The following is a 20,996-nucleotide window of genomic DNA, read 5'->3' as shown; positions in this document are numbered from 1 at the left end:
TCTTCACGGCCACAAGCACTAAAATGGAACACACAAGAGCGGTAATTAGTTACCCAAACAAAATAAAATTAAATACGATTATTTTTTCCTGCAAGTAACCTTAAAAATATACGAAACCATTTGCACAAGCGAAATCTGAATGTTGTATATTCCCTGGGGAATTGCAAATTTCCACATTAAACTTCGCCAATTATAGAGAACGTTGAAATTGAAATTCATGTTAAGCTGAATTACAAAAGAATTTTCTGAATCAAAATACAAACGACCACAGAAAAATTGAAGTTTTCTCATAGCTAAAATTTGCTTCGTCCCGAATTCAATGTTCTACTCCTCCCTAGCTAATCCCAGAATCAAATGAACCAGAACCCCCTTCCCACCCATCCCATCCCACTCCCCCAGGAATTTACCAGTGTTCTTTGTTTCTTCTTTGCAAGTTATTTAGCCATTCTTCAAACAATCTTGGGACAGAATTTCCAGTTACTTCTGTCCCTACAGTAGTCTTTTAAAACACAATTTACTCCTCTCTCCCACTCGCGCCCAAAAGACGCTCTATAAAATAAGCTTTCGTTGCACGTTTGAACTTTATCGTCAAATACGTTCACAAAAAAACGGTCAGGTATCCTGAACGATGCTCACAAAATGGATGTTTGCGCACACAAAATGTGCCGGTTGAATGGAAATTGCGTCCAAATTTCATTTGCTTAAAATACCGGCGCGTGAACTTTACTCTATAAGAAATGTAATCGCCTTATCGCTTGAAAACTTCTTTTTATAATGCGTCTTCGTATTAATTAAAACAACAGAGATTTTCTGTATATAACTCACCATTTTATCGAGCATCTACAGTCTGACAAATAAGTTCAGCATCCGTCCTTGCAGTGTGTATGGTGTTCAGTCCTCCCATGTGAAATTCACTTGGCTCAAGTTGAACTCTTCATTGTCTGTTTTCCTTATCTACAAGTTAAACATTGTCATCAGAATGTTTACTAGAAAAGTGAGTTCTATTTATCATGAATGTTGCAATGTTAGAATGAATCACCAATTGTGGCCGTTATTTCTAGCCATCTATTAAACCATGCATGCAAGTTCATTGCACTTAAACAAGATAAAACTTTGAAACTTTTTGGTCGTTAAGGTAAACTCTGGAACAGCAGCACTTTAGTGATTCACCTTGATAACTTATTTGCTATCTATCCATCAAAACACGTTTTAATTTTGCTGCTTTTACCTTGCGCTTAAATTTTCTTGTGCGAAGTTTGCATTGTTCTTACCTGTATGCATTGAATTCGGAGTTCAATAAACTTCTTCAGCCTTCCATGCTTGTTAAACATTCTCTGCTTTTCTTGAGAAGCACAACCTAAAGTTGTACCTCGTATAAGAATTCTACAACTGAAAGTTTCAAGGTTAATGCCAAAATAAATTTTCTTCCCGTTCCAAGAAGAGAACCGTTCACCACGAGGAAAGATGCAAAAAATGCAAATTGACTCCTGCAAAATCAAATTCAGCACGTGCAAATTTTAAGGCGCGGTTTCGTTGCCTTTTGTGCAGTTTGCTGCAGGGGAGGGACCATCATATTTGTTAGGGGGAAGGGACGGAAACATATGTATAAAAAAAACTCAACCAAAGCTCAAACTGACACAGACGAAAGAAAATTATTCTGAGTAAAAAACACCCCGACAGAAAATGAAAATTCGTGTTTAGAAAAATTCAAGGAAGTACAAAATACTGTAGTGAACAGTTATAACCCTTTGCTTACAAAACTAAGCTAAAACAGGTAGGTAGATATCACGCTTTATCAGCCTTCGACAGCCTGTTGATTTTTTTCAGGCGGAAAAGTGAGATTAGTACTCGAGCTCATCGGTCACGACAAATAGCGACAAAAGGAACCAACTTGGAATTTGTGACAACTTCTTTTGTTTTAAACTCGCCGTTCTTATTCAATATAACGCCCCTGAGTAGTGAATTAACTCAACTTGTGTAAGGGTTTAAAGGGAAGTAAACTGAAAGTGAAGACGTGCAAGCATAGACATACCAGATGGGACATCGCGCGCGAGTGCAATGTTGCACGCATTGTCCAAATTGCACTCAAAATTTGCAGTGCACAATATTGCGCGCAATTGTAGAAGTGCATATAGATTACATATAATACCGCGCTTTCTACTCAGTCTGAAACATTGCGGGCAACATTTTCAACGTGCGTTCATTGTCCGCAACACTGCGCACAACAATTTCAACGTGTCCACTATCTGCAAAATTGCGCACATCAATTTCAATATGTATCCACTATTTGCAACATTGCGCATTTTCTCGACTTTTCTCTCCGGATAGCAAAAGAACTAAAATTAGTAATTAAAAGATAAACAAAAGCAACTGAGATATGAAACGTTTGCATTTATTTGCCGTGACTATTTCAAATATTACGATTCCCAATGTGACACCCTTTACATATTACATGAAACCAGAACCTTGTGCATGGTAAATGCAAAAAATACTTTATCTTTAATCTTTTTTTTTCACCTATACATCGACAAATGCTGAGCATATAAATACAGCTGTTCAAAATATACTTATTTGATGTTTTTTATGCCGGTGTATAATGACAAATGCAAAGCACGACTTGGTGAAATATATTACTTAACTTTTATCTTCTCTGTGTGAGATGGAAATAAAATTTAAAGCTTGCCCAGCAGTTCACATGATTCTTTATTACAATTACATAACTTTCACTGGTTGAAACCAGTGCACTCAGAAAACTTTCTCTACCCAAAAGGCTATCAATATCATGTCCAACACAACTTTAGGCCCCGTCCACACTGGCCCGGGTAAATTTGAAAACGCATCTTTTTGCCCCGGTTAGGCCAACCGTCCACACTGAAACGGCGTTTTCGGTTACGAAAACGGAGCTTTTCAAAAACGCTCACCAAAGAAGCGTATCGTTTTCAAATTTACCCGGGTTAATGTGGACGGAAAACATTTTACGCGCCGCTTTTAAATTTCTCTGTTTTCAAATTTACCGGGGTCAGTGTGGACGGGGCCTTAACTACACTTTGTCACCCTTTATGTAGTCTCACTAACAGTACCCAAATAATTGTAACTTGTAATTAACCCACTAAAAAAATATTTGACTGTACAAATTGCTTTTCAGACCCCCAACAAATATCCTTGAGTAATGCTTATGTAATTTATTTAATAAAAATTCTTAATAACCCAATTATCCCCAGAAATGACTTCAAATGTTTACTGTAAGTTCCCATACATAAATTAAGGAAATAAACCCAATTTCTCCAAAGAGAAGTAATAAATGCTTTTGGTGCTCCCCTAATCATTCAATGTCGTCACGAAATTTCACTAAAAAATGTATATTCAGGTTTAACCCACCTTGCCCTTGTTTTTTTTTTTTTTTTTTTTCATTTTTCATTTTCTTTCTTCTAACTAGTCGGTACTAACTATACAGTGTTTGATGAAATTTGAATTTGACACCTTATCTTTTGTTAGATAACTAGATGACTAGACCCAGACTAGACCCCTTTTATAACAGAACTTTGATATACTATAACTGATTTTAAGGGATAATATGCAGAGATGCAGCTAATTAAGCTGGCTATCGGCTAATTTCACCAGCTGCAAGAGAACTATCACCGTTTGAAATTTCACTGGAAAAAAGACTTGATGTAATTTTTTCAAACTTGTTAAATTAATTCATCAAGTTAATACAAAGAAAATCATAACTGTGAAGGAGGTTTGGATACTTGGTTTTAATTAGCATAGATTTTTACGATTTTATTTCTCTGTTTACTCCGTATTTTTTATTTTTTGAGAAGATATATCAAACACTCGAGACAGTGTTTCATTGGCTATCCAAACACTTCAAATTTCGTCAAAAATACTCCGCTGCACGTCATATTTTAAACTTTATTCTTGGTGTTTGGGTATCTCAGTGAGACACTGCCTCTCGTGTTTGATATATTACGTGAAGGTGCAAAGGCCAAAAAAGCCGACTTGTCTTGTTGATGGTCGAGCTGGCTTAGTTTTTTTCTTAGCTACATCCCTCAATATGTATATTGATAAATGCAATCAGCAACATTATGTTCTACAGGGTCATCTTGAGCACGAGAAGTCAGCACAAATGTTGGCACCTCTGGCGATATTCTCTCAGGGATACCAAATTTGTAGTCAAGGTGTCCTGACCCACAGATCCCAAGAACTCTTGTCTGTCCATGTGACTTCTGAACAATATCCATGACTGTATATGCAAATGCACTATCTCTAAGTACCTGCGCAGGGAATATATGACGGTACTTGTCCACAACTTGGTCGAGATTTCCACTGATCAAACCTTGAAAGTATCTGTAATGATCCTCAGAGCCGTCGACATAAAATTCTCTGGGTGGTCCTCCAGTTTGTTCAATTTTCTCCAAAGCCTGGTTTTTTCCTTCTCGGACAATCATCTTACAAAATGGTTTTGGAACAAAGCCAGCCACAAGCTTGACCCCAAGAAATTTGGAAACTTCCAGAATATGTCCATAATGCTCCAGTGAAAAGCCTTCGGTCCCACTATATTTATTATTCAGTTCATCTAATGAAATTTTGTTGGCTTGATATGCGTCAAGCAAAGGTTGCTGCTCGAGGTTGAACATCTCCATGACAACAGTGACAGTGAGTGCACCTTGCGACTGTTCAGCAGTCTGAGAGACCATTCTTTCAAGAACACAGAGTTGAGCTTTGAGGATTGATGGCTGATGGTGCTGTTCACCAAACAAAACTGAAAAAAAGAAAAACAACACATTTTAACAAAGTAAACAGAGGTAAAAAGTAATTATAATGCTTCTTGAATCAGCTATTGAGGCCCTACAAATAAAAAGTTAAGTTAAAGATAAAAGCTTAAGTCACACTCAGGCCAAGTGGCCCCCAGTGGCAGAATTTATTCTGGGTTCTGTGCATGAAGTGATCATCAGTAGGGGTGTCAAATTGTAAATGCGAGACTTTGCAAGATGGCGACATTGATATCTTTTCTGCAAGCCCAAGACCTTTTTAGGCTTGCAAAAGGAATCAAGACTCCAAGAAGACATCAAAGAAAAATTCAAGACGACAAGACCTCTGAAATTTGGCTAAAATTTTGCCAGACACCGACTTTTGAAGGACCATTCACCACCCCTATCAGTATTATAATGCTACTCTGTCAAGATGGGATTCAAGTTATCTGTCTATAATTTACAGGTTAGTGCCCAGCAACTCATCAGGGTTTCCCTTTCAGATGGCTGGTAGCCACTAAATATACTCTCCTGGGTGGAAAGAGGCACTGTGGGAGTTAGGCCTCTTTCAGTCAAGAACACATTCCAATACACTACCCCTATCTGGGGGGGGGGGGAGATACTCTGAGCTATGTACATGACAGGGATGATCGAATGGAGGCAAAACTCAGGACCCAAAGAAATCCCTGAGTCTTCCGGACATGACCCAAAAATTCCCTACACCTGAAAAATAACCCCCCCAAAAACCCCTTGTCAAATTACCCCTAAATTGCCAGAAGGGGTCAATTTATTGAGTTTGCCTGTTTATTCATCATAACATAAATACGCCAAGGCCGCGCCAAGGCACTTTAGCACGTTATTAATACTCCAAAAATCCCTTATTAAATTCAAGTCACCCAAAAAAATACTTGCCAAATTTTCCAACCCCAAAAAATCCCGGAATCAAAAATTTCAAACCCAAAAAAATCCTTCGATCATCCCCGTCATTTACAAGCCAGAGTACCCCCCTGGGGCACACTACCCCTAGTCAAGGTTGAAGGAGGTCACTCAATCTGTGGTCCAATATGCTAACCTGATTTGTAAGGACACCTTATCTCCCACATTGAGACTCTGAGAAGGTGTCAAAGAAAAATTTGAGACGACGAGTCCCCTTAAATTTGGCTAAAATTTTGCGAGACACACACTTTTTGAAGGACTATTCACCACCCCTACTAATACAGCTCCAGTTAATTTAGTCAGTGATGGTATTCTACTCAGCTAGCTGATGGTTCACTCATAAAAAAAAACAGGTTGCTGCAAGCAACAATTTACAAGTGAGTAGTCAGTGAAACTCCCATTTTTACAAAATATGTATGTTGGGAAGCACCATGGACTAGCAGGCTATATGTTACGTATGGTTAAAACAAAGGCTTTTTTGGTCATCTGTCTTTAGAGGGTTGACAAGGTTTCCTGCGGGCAAAATATAAATCTATCTTCTGAATTTGATGGAGAAACGTCAACAGAGATACACATGTATCATTTTCTTGTTTTCATCACTCCCTTAATTTTTGTGGCCAGTGTATAATTATAATTTACAACTTGAATATAAACTGTCTCAAGCTTAAAAACAATATCCATATCTCTCCTACAGAAGGCTCTTTGGTTTGAATCGCCCCACCCCTCTGGAAATTCCAGTTAAGACCCATACTTTCCTTAAACGTTTTGGCTTTTAAGACCTCACACCCCCACAGAATTCCAATGACCATCTATGGGGTGGGTATGGATATATTTTCTGGAACTGCACAATCATGAAAACATGTACATGTACATACCAATAGTTGCATGTTTTGCCTCTGACATCACTGTGTCAAACGTTAACTTTGATTCAGGATTCCTGGCGGAGACAAATACTAATGACTTTGATAACTTTCTCAGATTTCCCCTGAGGGATGAATTCAGTCTTGTCCAGCCTGCCTGCAAATTACAGCAACACAAAGAGTAGTTAACATAATTAAAATTATGTATGGAAAGCAACATGAAATTTTTTCAAGATTAAATAGTCAACAATTTTTGAAATAAGCTAGCTTCCCCTTTCTAAAAGGGGAGGGGAGGCGTGGTGACCTAATGGTTAGCGCGATTGACTCCGAGTCGAACGACCCGGGTTCAAGGCCTGGCAGGGTCGCTGCATTGTGTTCTTGGGCAAGACACTCTACTCTCACAGTGCCTCTCTCCACCCAGGTGTATAAATGGGTACCGGCGAATTCACTGCTGGGGGGTAACCCAGCGATGGACTAGCATCCCATCTGGGGGGAGTAGCAATACTCCTAGGTGCTTAATGTTATGGAAACCGGGATAAGCTCCAGCTCTATGGGCCACTTGGCTCGGACACAGACTTTACCTTTACCTTTTACCCTTTCAAAAAGGACTTTTAACAAGCCTTGAGAAAGTGAGAAACTAGTGAGTAACCACCTGCTTTATAGAGAATATATTGTGTTGTTCCTAGAAAATGTCCACACCCATCCCACAAAAGGGAGTGAGGTGCAGGATTGTGGAAAATTAATTCAGTGTATAAATATTATGGAACAAGGCATATATTAACAGATAAGCTGTTTTGTTATCTTTTGTTATTTAATGAGGTACAAATGAGCTGTTTTTCCACAATCCCACACTTTAGAGACAAAAGGTCACTGGAAACATGAGAGAGATGGGAGATCTCAAAAGCCAAATTTTTTAGAGCAAAGGTTTGAAGCTAAACTGGAATAGATTTCTGGAAGGGCAGGTGGGGGTTCAACCGAAAAAACCTTCCAAGGGGACAAACGGATATTTCCAGCTGCATGGAACAACACATTAGACATACCATAGTTAGTAGAGGAGACTAACTACTTAACTCTGTTAACTCTCTCTCTCGGACCATTCAGGGTTCTCCCAGATACAGACTAAATTTTATGGTTATTCTGACAAGTTTTCAAATTTCCCAGATGCAAAGTGTTTAAAGTGCAGTACTGTAAGTATTTCACGGAAATCACTATGTGGACATACAATTTTAGCTGACTTTTTTTTTTTGGACCAACAATTATTTGGAGTTGACAAGAGGTAATAATTTCTTTGCACAAAATTGGTGATATCCCAATTTTGATTTTTTTTAGGGGGGCTGGTATCTCTGTATTTTACTCTTTGAGCAGCAGCGATTCCAACCCTCCCAATTTGGTCAGGAGTAACCCGATTTGATGCGCTACCTCACGCTCTCCCGATTTTTATCAGATTCTCCCAATTTAACAAGAAATTCTGAAAACAAGGAAAAAATTACAAATCTTTAGTATTTCTTGCAATCTAAGTGTAACAACAGTAAAGAAAAGAACCGAAAATGTCTGTGAAAAGAATAAAGACCTTATAGAATAACTCAGAAATGATGTCCAAATGCCAGAAATTACGGCATTTGAGAGAACCTAAAATTGCAAAATTTTGCGGGGAAATATGCAACCAGACCCCCCTAGAAGCTTGCACCATCAGCGCTACAAATACTCCCTATTTTTCTTCAAAAATGGTTGGAATTTCTAGAGCAGGTCCTCACTCCCTTGCTCCCTTCCTCCCTATTCATCTTGCTGCTTCACTGCTAATTATTTTCCCATCACACAAGAATTTAAACTACCAGATATACAGCCAAAGTGTATTAAATAAAGCTAACTGTACAGAAACTACTATATGGTATCCTTTATACAAACAAACATGAAAATTAAAATGTACTTTTAGTTAAAACTAGAACATGGAAAGCATAACGCCACATGGATGCATCCAAGTGTACTGAAATTAAACTAAATACAATAATTTCGTGCCTGCAGGGCTTACAGCTCGTATTTATGGCTGGAATTTTAAATATTGTAAGCTTGAATACTATAATTAATACACTTAAAATGTCCACTATAAAGTGTTATGATATTTCAGTGAATGAACATTCGAATTACGCAGCTTAGAATTTACTTACCATGCACTCTTCATGTAAATCACGAATGAAGTTCATTGAAACGGCAAGAGAACAGGAGAATAACCCACAGAGCTTAAAAGCCAGGGAAATGAATTAAGATCGTGGGTGCCAAAACCATAATTCAGCAAAAGGGACTAAAATTCACACCTTGTACAGCTCAGCTCGAAAGAAAACAACAGCTTGGTAGCCGCGCAATGCATATAAACAGCTCGAAAGAAAACAACAGCTTGGTAGCCGCGCAATGCATATAAACAAACACGCAATATCCCGTGACCCAAATCAATCTCTTAAAATCACTTTTTTTTTCCTTTTCCATTTATAGTTTGTGACTAATCTGGAAGGTTACTGGCCTAATTATTTTTTTTTTTTTGTAATGTTCGAACTTCTTTTATGATGAGGTTCATGTGTTCAATGTCTTCTACCCCACTCCTCCCCGGAAAAGTAAAAAATGCTGCAAATGCAACCCGCGGCCGCAGGTTCATTTTCCCGCCCTTTCTTCTTCTTGCCAGTAGCGGACCAATCAGATGCTTTGTAGCTGATGACGTTGTTTGGGGGAAAAAATTTTCTTCGAGTTGAGTTCGGAAAACTTTTTCTGTTTGCGGCTTTGCAAATTTTCTTCTTCGAAAATCAATAAAAAGTGAAGTTGTTCTTGTTTAGAACCGTAACGCCGGTTTAGGAGAAACTTGGAATACCACTGGGCTTCGGACACCGAAAATTTGTCAGTACTGGAAAAAAGGTAAGCTTGTTAAAAAACAATTGAAAATGAAAAGTTCATTCGACTACTGGGGGGATCAAGAAGCTCAAGTTGCTTTGCCAAACAAAATAAAATAAGCTTACCAGTAGCATGTATTCAGACAAATTAGAGGGCTTTTCGATCGGGACAGTTAAATAGTGTTAGCAAAATAATTTACAGCGTGACTGGTGACAAAACGACAACCTTCGAACCGCGAGCCACTGTGTAAAAATTTGATGTCAAAGAGTGGGATAAAAAAGTGGTTTCTGCATTGTTTTGTTTGTCAATGTCGGTTTGTCGGATAATGTAAATTTTTGTAAAATATTAATGTAATATCGTTTTGTGTCAGCGTCTCAAGGACGTTTGCATTCTTGAGGTTTACAATTTTATCGAATATTTTGAACCAACAAGCTTTCTGGCAGACGTTGCTTTCCATTCAGGGGTGGGTTTGATAAATTTTTGGAATGTAGACCAAGAGTAGGTCATTCAATGCTCTTTTGATAAAATCGAATTGAAGTCAAGAGGTAATTTTTCAAATTTCAAAACAGGCTTGACTCTCTGACACTGCATGTGTATCATTTTAACCGAACCCTTTGCATTTTGTTCACAGTTTAGAAGAAGAAGCAAAAAGCTGAGATGAATGGAACATTGTCTGAATACGAGCTTTTGCGACTGAGAAATATAAAGAGGAACCATGAATTCATGAAAAGCCTGGGTGAGTATTTTTGAACTACTAGAATTTTAAGGAAGCTGACAACAGTTCCAGCACTTTCGAGCTCTCATACTTTAATGGGTCAGTACTAGTCCCGGGGGGGGGGGGTACTCCCTATAATGGCCTATACGGGGAGGCTCCGCCCGAAAAGGGTACCTTTTTCAGGCTTCAGGTATATAAAAGGGTAGGGATTTCACAAGTTTAAGTATATGAAAGGGTATCTAAATCTGTCATTTGGCTGTTTAAAAGGGCCTTTAATTAAAATATTTCGAACAGACGCAATTTATGGCTGTACTAGTAATACGTGACTCGCAGGGCCTCGCGAAGCTCTGGGTTATTGTTGCCTAGTAACGGACAAAATACAGCAGACAGAATACAAACAGAAACTGAACAACAACGAACTGCACGATTACAGAGACTTCGACAAAATACCGCGGACAGAATACAAACAGAAACTGAACAACAACGACACTTCGACAAAATACAGCAGACAGAATACAAACAGAAACTGAACAACAACGAACTGCACGATTACAGACCCAGCAGTTTGTAGCCTGAATAGGCGTTGAGGGAAATCAGTGTTATTTTAATCCGAAAAGAAAAACGATAAAAATGAAAGGCTCAGGATTCGAACCCACAAAAAAAATAATAGTAAAAAAAAAAAAAAAAAACCCTAGCCGGATTCGAACCCTCGCCCTCAGTCCCGAAGATCTGATTTCAAGTTCGACGCTTACACCATTAGGCCACCAGCGCGCGGCCGTGTGACGTCATTTCCGCCACACACCAAGCTCACAAATATATATATATGACCGTAAACTCCACACGAGATTTCATCCCGCCTGAGCCCTTTGAGGGACAAAATTATACACCCCGCTACGCTCGGCCTTCGGCCTCGCTTCGCGAGGAATTATTTTAATTTATTAAGCGCTACATTAAAATGACAAGAAAACGTCTTATTTTAAGTCCACGCCATGTTTCTTAGGTATATGAAAGGGGTACCTTTTTTCAGTTAAAGGTATACGAAAGGGGTACAATTTCTGTCAAAAATGGTATATAAAAGCCAGGAATTAGAACTTGGGGCGGAGCCTCCCCGTATAAAACTTTTTTGAGTATCCCCCCGGGGTACTAGTGATTATCAATTGATGCCACAAAAATGGTGCCAAACAAATGCCCAATCAAAAAGCAAATAAACAATAAACAAATTATGGGTATTGATCATAATTGAATAATGATCAGCATGTTAAAGAACAACTTTTTGTAAAGGTAAAAAAATTCCTCGGAGCAGTTTCGGAGCCACCTTAAATTTTCAAAAATTAAAGGTGGCTTTAACACTGTTGAGTATTACTAAGGCTAAGAATTACCACGTGACCTTGCCAACAATGAAAGAGCGTGAGAAGAATTTTGAGACCACTTTTGTTTAAATGTAAGTGTAAGATTTAATGTTCATTAAAAAGTTTAAAAATTTACTTTTGGTTTTTGTGTGGAAGATTTAGAAGATTTGGGTTGCAATGCAATTCAAACTTTCAACATCATCAACTACATTATTCAAAGACCAAATACTTGTGTTCTTTTTCTAGGACTTCCTGTCCCTGCAATTCCAGCTGGACTCCCAAGTCGTCCTCGTAAAACACCTGCTAAGAAGCGTAAAACCTTATCCGTTGAACGTGAGGGCGAAAGTGCAAGTGAAAGCAGTGATGACAGTGATGAAGATTGGGTTCCAGGATCAGAAGAAGTTAGAAAACGAAAGAAAATGATAAAAAGGTTTATTCCAGGTAGCTTAGCTAGTTTTACTTTTGTGAACTGTAACTAACAAGAAGAAATAGTTTGTTCCGAAGACACAACGTGACTATTGCTATCCTTTGCAGATTTTAGACCAAAACCTCAGACCGTCCCTGTCCTAAAAGAAAGAAAGGAACCAAGCAAAGTGGTAATAATAATTCACGGTTTGTTACAAGTAGCTATAATTGCTCCGACTTTTCTACTGTGCGCAATGTCTTGATATAATTTACACCGGCGTGAGCCTGATCCCTGAAATTTGACATTGTTAAATTGCTTTCTAACTGCAACATTGCGCGCAACGTGTGTCCTCTATCTGCAATATTGCGCGCATTGACCTGGCCGGCAAATATCAACCATTTCCTACCTATTTGCGGTTCGATCTCTTATCCACATCTGGCAATCTGCTTCTTTAATTCTGATTCCTTACATTCTAGCTGTGAGCCTAAGAACGCACTAAGCAGCTACCCGCTCATTTTCTAGGATACTTTATCCGGCTTTAATCGCCAGATATGATGGATGGATTATAGATGACGCTATCCACTGGATAAATACTGATTTATACAGTGGATACCCTAGTTAGTTTTTATCAGCACTTAGTTACGCACTGGATACTGTTTATATTTTTTGTTTTGTACCCGGGATGGGAAAGCTGGCCCTCTCTTGTAGGGCTTTCCACAAGTTGCTCGGCAACTTTTTGGCAACTTTTCAGGATTCGAGCAACTTTTTCCCCTTAGAGCAACTTTTTTCCTCTCAAGCACCTTGTGGCATTTTGGGCAATTTCCAGACTGAAGATCTCCGAAGGTTATCCGAGTGTTGTTCAAAGGCAATACAAACGTTGTCGAAGATTTACGAAGTTTGCCGAAGACTTCCGAGGAACATCTGAAGACGTTTCAACTTTCTGCTCTTTCTGCATTAAAACATTACAAAACTCGTCAGCAAACATGACGTCATCAATATCTTCACGATTTTTCTCAGTTAAAGAAATCCTTGTTAGTTAACAAATTTTCCTCTTAATATGTTATTAAGATACTTCTTTTGCTGTAAAATTGCATAAAACTGCTTAGAAATCTTACCCTCAGAAGGAAATTGGTGTATATTTAGAGAAATTATCTTGATTAGAAGCAGCGTTTGGAGCAACTTTCGAGCAACTTTTGGTATCAGAAGCAACTTTTTTGGATTTTTGGAGCAACTTTTGAGCAACTTTTTGAGAAATTACGGGCAACTTTTTGGGAAATCTCAAGCAACTTGTGGAAAGCCCTACTCTCTTGGACATATCATATTTCGGTGCCCATCCAGAACTTTAACGTTCCAACCTTCCGTAAGCGGACACCAAGCGTACGTATCCGCTTACTAGAGGTGTCCCCCCTACAGGAGGTCGGAAGAAAAATGTGAGCAATAGATGGGGCAAAATGATGTCAGTAATGTTCGAATATTGCCCCAAGAAAAGTCAAACAAGACAAAACGTGATGTTATTATGTTCTTTGATGTCTACAGGTGACTGTTAACTGGAATCAAAACGACTCCATACCTTACTTTGCTTTTCAGCGTCACATGTACAGTTAAATGTATGAAGCTGATTTTAAAGTATTTTTGTCTTGTTTCCCCTTTGCAATCCGCTTCCGAGAGGAATCTTTAGTCGTTGCGGACAATAAAAAGGTGTTCATGTCCGTTTACTGGGCGTGTCGGTTTGCGGGAGTTTAAAACTGTATTATCGAGTATCAGGAATCAACGGGGCCACTGTTTGGTGTCCGTTTACGGGGGATGTGTCCGCTTTCGGATGTTTCAGTTTGTAGAGGATTGTGTTTGACTGTAGTTTGTTAATTTAATGGTCGTTTGCTGTTGTGTACAATACAGGTGGAGAACGAAGAGAATGGCTCTAGCGCATTTGATGAGCTTGGTAGATTGGGAGAAGAACTAGACTTCACTACAATAGAGAAAGGTTCGATTTCTAGGAAGCAAGGGGCAAAGAGTGGAAAGAAAAAGTCAACAGAGCAACGTATTCAGTACGCCACTCGAGGAAAAAAGCATTCCTATTGCGAGGCTGAAGTTCCCGATGATGACCACTACATCTGTAAGTTTATAGTCGATGTATACAGCTTGCTTTTTGATCATTTTATACCGCGCATCTCTGATATAATTATAAAAGTTCGGATACACTAAAAACATGGTTTGGTGGAATTGTTTGGCGTTTGGCGGATGGGTCAATCCTACAAACATTCATCAGTTACCATTACTGACAAAAATGGTATAAAACAAATGCCAATCATTGACAAACAAATTCTGGTTATTTTCTTGACGTCACTGATAGCCATTATAACGGTATAACCTGTTTAAAACACCCTTGAGTTGACCCACGGCACCAAAGTATGAGAGCTGGAAAGTACCGAAAATTGTTTTGAGCCTCCTTAAAAGACGTTGACTGATTAATTGGGACATTCGCAAAATACGGCGTATTCAACTATTTGCCGTTATTTTTAGTTACGTTTGTTAAAATATAATGTGGTTACACTGTGACTTTCAATTCAATCTTCAAGACCCGGTCAATTGAATTTCAGTAGAAAGGGAAACGAGTCACTATCAGGACACTCGCTCTCATCCAACAGAAAACCTGTACATGTAATTTCAGTTCTCTTTTGTAAAATGTTTTTGTTTGGGTCCTACATTTTGTTGGTAATTTATTTATTTTTTGGTATTTCTATTGCGCGTGTTAGTCTGCGAAGAGTGTCAAGACCTCCACTTTGGTGATTGTCCAGTACATGGGCCTTTGCAAATCATAGAAGACAAAACTCAAGAGGGAAATTCTAACTTGTCATCCGCAATGGCTTCACTTCCCACAGTCCTTGAAATAAGTAATTCTTCAATTCCTGGAGCAGGTTTAGGCGTTTTCAGCACGGCCGAAATTCCAAAAGGAGTACGATTTGGTCCATATAAAGGAAAAAAGATAGGATGGCAGCACATAACAGATGAAACAAATACAAGTTACATGTGGGAGGTAGTGTATTACATAAAGATAACGATCCAGATGATAGTTACGTGTATTGAATGTCCATTTTTCAAACAACTATTTTTTGTCATGCTTGTGATCATATATCAGTTTTTTGTTCATGCCATGCTTTTTTCAAAAAATTAAAGGTGATTTGTTTTTATAGCGGGTCTGTGACTCTACACTGACCGTCCTTTTGGGTTTGTCTTTAATTAGTTATTTCTCATACTGATAGATTATTGCTATTTTTCATTGTTTATTAATCGCCGATGTAATAAATTAATAAAACAAGACATGCGAGCGTATATAAAATGATTCACCAATGGAGCTGCTGGCCATGGACCTGGCACCCCCTGGATGGAAGTGTCAGGTTTCTGTAGCATAAAGCGACTACAAGCAATTCTTCGCACCCCTAGGACTGGGAAGCTATTCCACTACAGTCCTCCAGCTGGCAACATTTTGTGCCGGGTGCCGGCACTTGTCTGTTAGAGCATTATGAGGAGTAGAATGCAACTTAATTTCATAATTTTGCTTCATGTCAACAGTCGAGATCAACAACTGAGAACTTAGAATACACCTATTACAATTTTCCGAATCAGTCAAAACTTAAAAACGCTGTGTCATTTTCACATAATTTGTAGATTGTAAAAGATGGCAAGTTCAGTCATTTCATGGATGGTCGAGATGAGAGTCAGAGCAACTGGATGCCCTATGTAAATTGCTCTCGCTGCGAGGATGAGCAGAACTTGGTAGCCTATCAGTTTAGAGGCGAGATCTATTACCGAACTTACAAGTCTGTAAGTCCGGGAAAAGAATTACTGGTATGGTATGGAGAGAGTTATGCTAAAGATTTGGGGATCTCTATCATTGATGACAAAGAGAGCAAAAGAAAAGGTACAGCTACACACTAGTCAGTAATAGGTTCATCTTCACTTAAAAATCTCCATCTCAGATTCAACAACGCCTGAATATTCATTTACAAACACATCGTCATAAGACGGTGGAATTTGCTTTGCTGGACAAAATTGGAGTAAAAAAAAGCTTTATGCTACGTCGACGCGCAATTAAAACACTTAGTTTATTGTCAACTTATATTTACAGCTGAAATGGTAAATAAACCGCCCTAGTGAATTGAGATCCCAACTTGAGCTAGTATATTATTTTTTTTTAACTTATCTGAAAAGCGTAAAAAAAGCAATATCAGTTTACAATGTTGACATGAATAGCTTGTTAAAGAAATTTGCTACTTATTTTTCAGGTAATGCCTACACATGCGAGGGATGTAAGAGAATGTACACGTCAATAAACTTTCTTCAAAGACATGAGAAGCACTGTTCATCCAGGACTTTAAACTGGGAATGTGGAAAGTGCCAGAAAAACTTCATGTCAGTTAATCATCTTAACATGCACATCCACCAGGTTCATGCAGATGAAAAGCAATACCAGTGCATGCAATGTAATAAAGCGTTTAGCGACGCTAGGTCTCTGGCCACACACTTTAATAGTCACACATGTAAAAAGCAATACAAGTATACACAGTGTGACAAGGCATTTAACCAGGAAAGTCATCTGACCAAGCACCTCCGTACTCACACAGGTGAAAAGCCATATCAGTGTACTCAATGTAACAAGACGTTTAACCAGCTTGGTAATCTGACCACGCACCTCCGTACTCACACAGGTAAAAAGCCATATCAGTGTACTCAATGTAACAAGGCGTTTAACCAGCTTGGTAATCTGACCACGCACCTCCGTACTCACACAGGTAAAAAGCCATATCAGTGTACTCAATGTAACAAGGCGTTTAACAACTCTAGTGTTCTGACCACTCACCTCCGTACTCACACAGGTAAAAAGCCATATCAGTGTACTCAATGTAACAAGGCGTTTAACCAGCTTGGTAATCTGACCACGCACCTCCGTACTCACACAGGTGAAAAGCCATATCAGTGTACTCAATGTAACAAGGCGTTTAACAACTCTAGTGTTCTGACCACTCACCTCCGTACTCACACAGGTAAAAAGCCATATCAGTGTACTCAATGTAACAAGGCGTTTAACAACTCTAGTGATATGACCAAGCACCTCCGTACTCACACAGGTGAAAAGCCATATCAGTGTACTCAATGTAACAAGGCGTTTAACGAGCTTGGTAATCTGACCAAGCACCTCCGTACTCACACAGGTGAAAAGCCATATCAGTGTACTCAATGTAACAAGGCGTTTAACCGGCTTAGTAATCTGACCACACACCTCCGTACTCACACAGGTGAAAAGCCATATCATTGTACTCAATGTAAAAAGGCGTTTAACCGGCTTAGTAATCTGACCACACACCTCCGTACTCACACAGGTGAAAAGCCATATCAGTGTACTCAATGTAACAAGGCGTTTAACCTGCTTGGTAATCTGACCAAGCACCTCCGTACTCACAGGTGAAAAGCCATATCAGTTCCCACAGAACTTTGGAATGTAGATTATACGTAATCCAAAACTATGAGGGATTTTCTGGGCAGCTTTTTAATTTATGATTTGTTTTTGAAGTTACTACCATATTAGCAAGTAGAACTGCAATTGTATTAAATTCTTTAGAGGAAATACAAGTAGTATTTTAATAAACTTATATAACTGATTGACTGATTAACTCTGTCTCAACATGCACCTGCAAAAGACTGGCATTCCTTGCCATTGATTTCAATACTGAAGTAACAATTCAGTCTCCATGCTTCAGAATCTGTCGTCCAGTACTGTCTTTGATCTTATGCGCAACTTGCTTTTTTGCATAGAGCGGTTTTCAAATGAGTGTCGTAAAACCAAAGCAATCATTCTGGCCAATCAAAACAGACACTGAACAATCCAGTAAACCAATCAAAACGCAAAGTAAATACTTGTAACCGACGCTAAGCGCGGGAAAACGTATGTGAGCGAGTCACGATTGGTTTTGGTTTCACTTCTGATTGGTTAAGAAAGTGGCGCGAGATTTTTAAACCAATCACTAAGCGAAGTAATGCAAAATGATAATGATCATGTATGATCAAAAACCAAAGCAATTACGAATTACTTTCGACACTCAAGTGAAAACCGCTCTACTCACAAAATAAGGTCTTTGTTTAACCGCATGCCACTTTGTCTTCGTTTGGACCGGGCAACAAATGAAACAAATACTTGCTAACTTTCTGGTGCCCTTTTATGGATGCCAGACTGGGACCTGAATTCTGAACTATCCTCGATTTGCACTAATTGCGTAAGACGCATTTTGACAAAATTAGAATTGAGCAAGAAAATATTTTCCCTTTAATTCATTCATCGCTCGTGTTTATTTAGCACGAGTTGAAAATCAAAACCTGGCTGAAATATAGAGGCCTAGTGTGGTATTTATCTGAGTTATGGTTGTCTGTTAGCCTGAGTAAACTGGAGCGCAAAAACGGCATCAAAAAGTCTACACTCTTTCGATATTTGTATGGAGAAAGACCACCCATTCTAGGCCTATGTAAACTATTTCACTTCATGAGGAAAGAAATTTACACAACTCCTAAGCAAATTATTATTTTCACGTCGAGTTAAAATGGTTGCCCGTGTTGAAATAATTTAAATGTCTCAGTCTGAGCGTAAAGGGTGGACCATTTATAGACTCGAGCTATTAGAGTATTGATGGCGGAAGTTGTGTACATGTCTACGTTTTTATGATTAGTCAAAAGGTCCCGAATTCGTGAAAGAGATATTTCAAGCCCAAGGTGGCACACACTGTTCGAAAAGAGTTCAGGACTTAGTCTCTGGTGTGGTTTTGGCCAGTTCATGTGTACGTATTCATGGGGAAGGTGAGTTTGGTGAGATCATGAGCTGGAGCTGATTGTAGTTACCATAAGCAGCTTTTACATGCTGACGCCCGAATGGTGCGGTCTCAACACTAACTTGAATTTTGAAACACATTTGACCATATAGTTGGAAAATGCACTATGATCGCATTATCATTACCATTTAGTGGTATATATTTGCCAATTTGAGTCAGTCCGTCCTCGTATACCGTAAGTGCGGCATAATTTCGGCCAGTTTGAAATGTAAACTGCAGACAATAAACAAACCCTAACAACTACCCCCCCCCCCCCCACACACACACACACACACACACACACACACAAAAATGGCCTCCTTCTCTTGAACAGTACTAGTCTAAACGCAAAGATCTATCCTGATTTCCTCCACCACACCCTGGTTTGCGAGAGCTTTCTATATGGTACTGACGGATTCGATCCTCGTACGTTAAAAGTTGAAATTCGCGTTGTGGTATCACTCAGTATGTTCGATTCTTTTCGATACGTTTTCATGGTAGCCTCAAATATACAAGAACTAGTCGTCAAGAAATGAAATTCGCATAATAACATTTAATTTTTATCTAGGAGAGCTTTGCCAGCAAGTAAAACCTATCATAAAATTTCGAATTCGTACCTCTGGGGTAAAACAGTCTTCAGCTACACCCCAATGGATTGATCATAGAGGTTAGTAAGTAAAGTAAAGGCTTTCGTTTTAGAGTAAAACACTTGGCAGACACTGATAACTTCGTGGCCCATCTTTCTAACAGAAGAATACAAAAAAACTTATAATTGTAAAATATATACAGCAATAATCAGGAGCCATTGTATACGTTAAAGCGTCAGGACTCTTTTCTTCTTGGACGAAAAGTCTTAGCTAGGTAGAAGGCTTTCAAAATTTTGAATGCGTTGAAACCGGCGGGACATTGTTTAATATTTCTTTCTGCGCTCAATATAGATGCAATGATGTTGTAGCTCAAAACTTCCCAGAAGAATGATACTAGCCGAGCAGACTACTGTCTAGGCTGGAAGGACGAAAAATACCAACTAAGTTGGCAAAGTTCTGTTCGACCTGTTCAGAAGGTTTCGTTTGAATGATCGTGCTAGTATCAAATTAAATACTGAATTTAAACTGCTTTGTTTTTCCTTTTTTCACATTTCAGCCACGTTAACCTAAGGTAAAATTTGCTGACGTGTGCCAGCGGAACCGGCTCCGCCATCACCTGTTTTTGTTCGGATCGCCTCACATTAGCCCACGATATTGTTTTTTGATAGCATGATTGCGTCAGGGGGGCGTATGGTGGTTTGATAATAGGTCTTCGACGATGAGAAAAATTGCACAATTATAAGACATTGGTCATGACATCTTCAAAGCATAGTCTGTTTGTTCTTTATCCGCCTTTAAAAAACAACCCGGGCACAATTTTTAAGGGCTCACTGGATTAAAAAGGTTTCAAACATTTTACGTCACAGACAAAAGAAAGTCAGCTGCATATGATGCTCGATGTGAATAGAAAAATCGAATATACGCAACGATAAATTTAGAAGTTTAAAAGTTTGTGAGAATAAACGCCTTTAAATTCTGTCAGGTTAGGATCTTAACCAAATTTCTAGTTTTTTTTTTTTAATTCAGAAAGTTGAGTTCATGATCCACAATCGTACCGTAATAGTCATTAAGACAAGTGGCTTCGAAGTGGGTTGTAATTAAAGATTTCTGACGTCAAATTCACCGTCAATGTCGTACAAAAGAAGCGAGTACATGATGAACTTGTCTGACTGAGTAATTAATAAATAGTAAACTAAAATTAATGTGTAATAGAAATTACCACTTCCATTTTTGGTGAACTAAGATTTAACCGGTGATATACGATCTAACAGTCAGTGACAAACAACCATCTAAGGAGACAAGAGGTTTAGAGAGCACTGAAGTATATCACTCTCTCATCTTTTCAACGTAAGTTTTTTTAAATAGTTTTGAGCAGATGTGTTGTTTGTATAAATTTTGCATAGATTTGTATAAATGCATGTACCAGAGGCCTTAACGCTGTCCCCTCAGTCCAATGCAGAGCGATCATAGATATGTAAAAGTTCATGATGGATACATATAAAATACATACATAAAACTTTATTTATCCTCGAATTTAATATAGCTAAGACAAGCTAGTTTCTTCGAGAAACAAGTGAAATATATATTAAAAAATAAAAATAAAATAAGTAAAATAGAAATAACAATATTATTATATCCGTTAACTACTTACACATTAAAAC

General features: G+C 38.6%; 2 protein-coding genes across 2 annotated transcripts; one reads left to right on the top strand and one right to left on the bottom strand.

Annotated features, from left to right (window-relative positions):
- Nucleotides 1–2,387: 2,387 nt before the first annotated feature.
- LOC144645412 (uncharacterized) lies at nt 2,388–8,867 on the bottom strand. The gene is made up of 3 exons (XM_078504988.1): nt 8,713–8,867; nt 6,563–6,704; nt 2,388–4,762 (listed from the first exon to the last, which is right to left on the bottom strand). The coding sequence occupies exons 1-3, from the start codon at nt 8,746–8,748 to the stop codon at nt 4,050–4,052; spliced, it is 891 nt and encodes a 296-aa protein (XP_078361114.1). The 5' UTR covers nt 8,749–8,867; the 3' UTR covers nt 2,388–4,049.
- Nucleotides 8,868–9,275: 408 nt separating this feature from the next.
- Nucleotides 9,276–17,358, top strand: LOC144645299 (uncharacterized). The gene is made up of 8 exons (XM_078504821.1): nt 9,276–9,448; nt 10,056–10,160; nt 11,735–11,929; nt 12,023–12,084; nt 13,791–14,007; nt 14,648–14,928; nt 15,561–15,813; nt 16,178–17,358. The coding sequence occupies exons 2-8, from the start codon at nt 10,082–10,084 to the stop codon at nt 17,356–17,358; spliced, it is 2,268 nt and encodes a 755-aa protein (XP_078360947.1). The 5' UTR covers nt 9,276–9,448; nt 10,056–10,081.
- The last annotated feature ends 3,638 nt before the right edge of the window (nt 17,359–20,996 follow it).

The sequence above is a fragment of the Oculina patagonica genome, chromosome 3 (assembly GCF_052425735.1).
Source record: "Oculina patagonica isolate OP01 chromosome 3, crgOcupat, whole genome shotgun sequence".
Taxonomy (NCBI): domain Eukaryota; kingdom Metazoa; phylum Cnidaria; class Anthozoa; order Scleractinia; family Oculinidae; genus Oculina; species Oculina patagonica.
The sequence above is the reverse complement of the archived record's forward strand: the minus strand, read 5'-3'. Positions and strand labels throughout refer to the sequence as shown.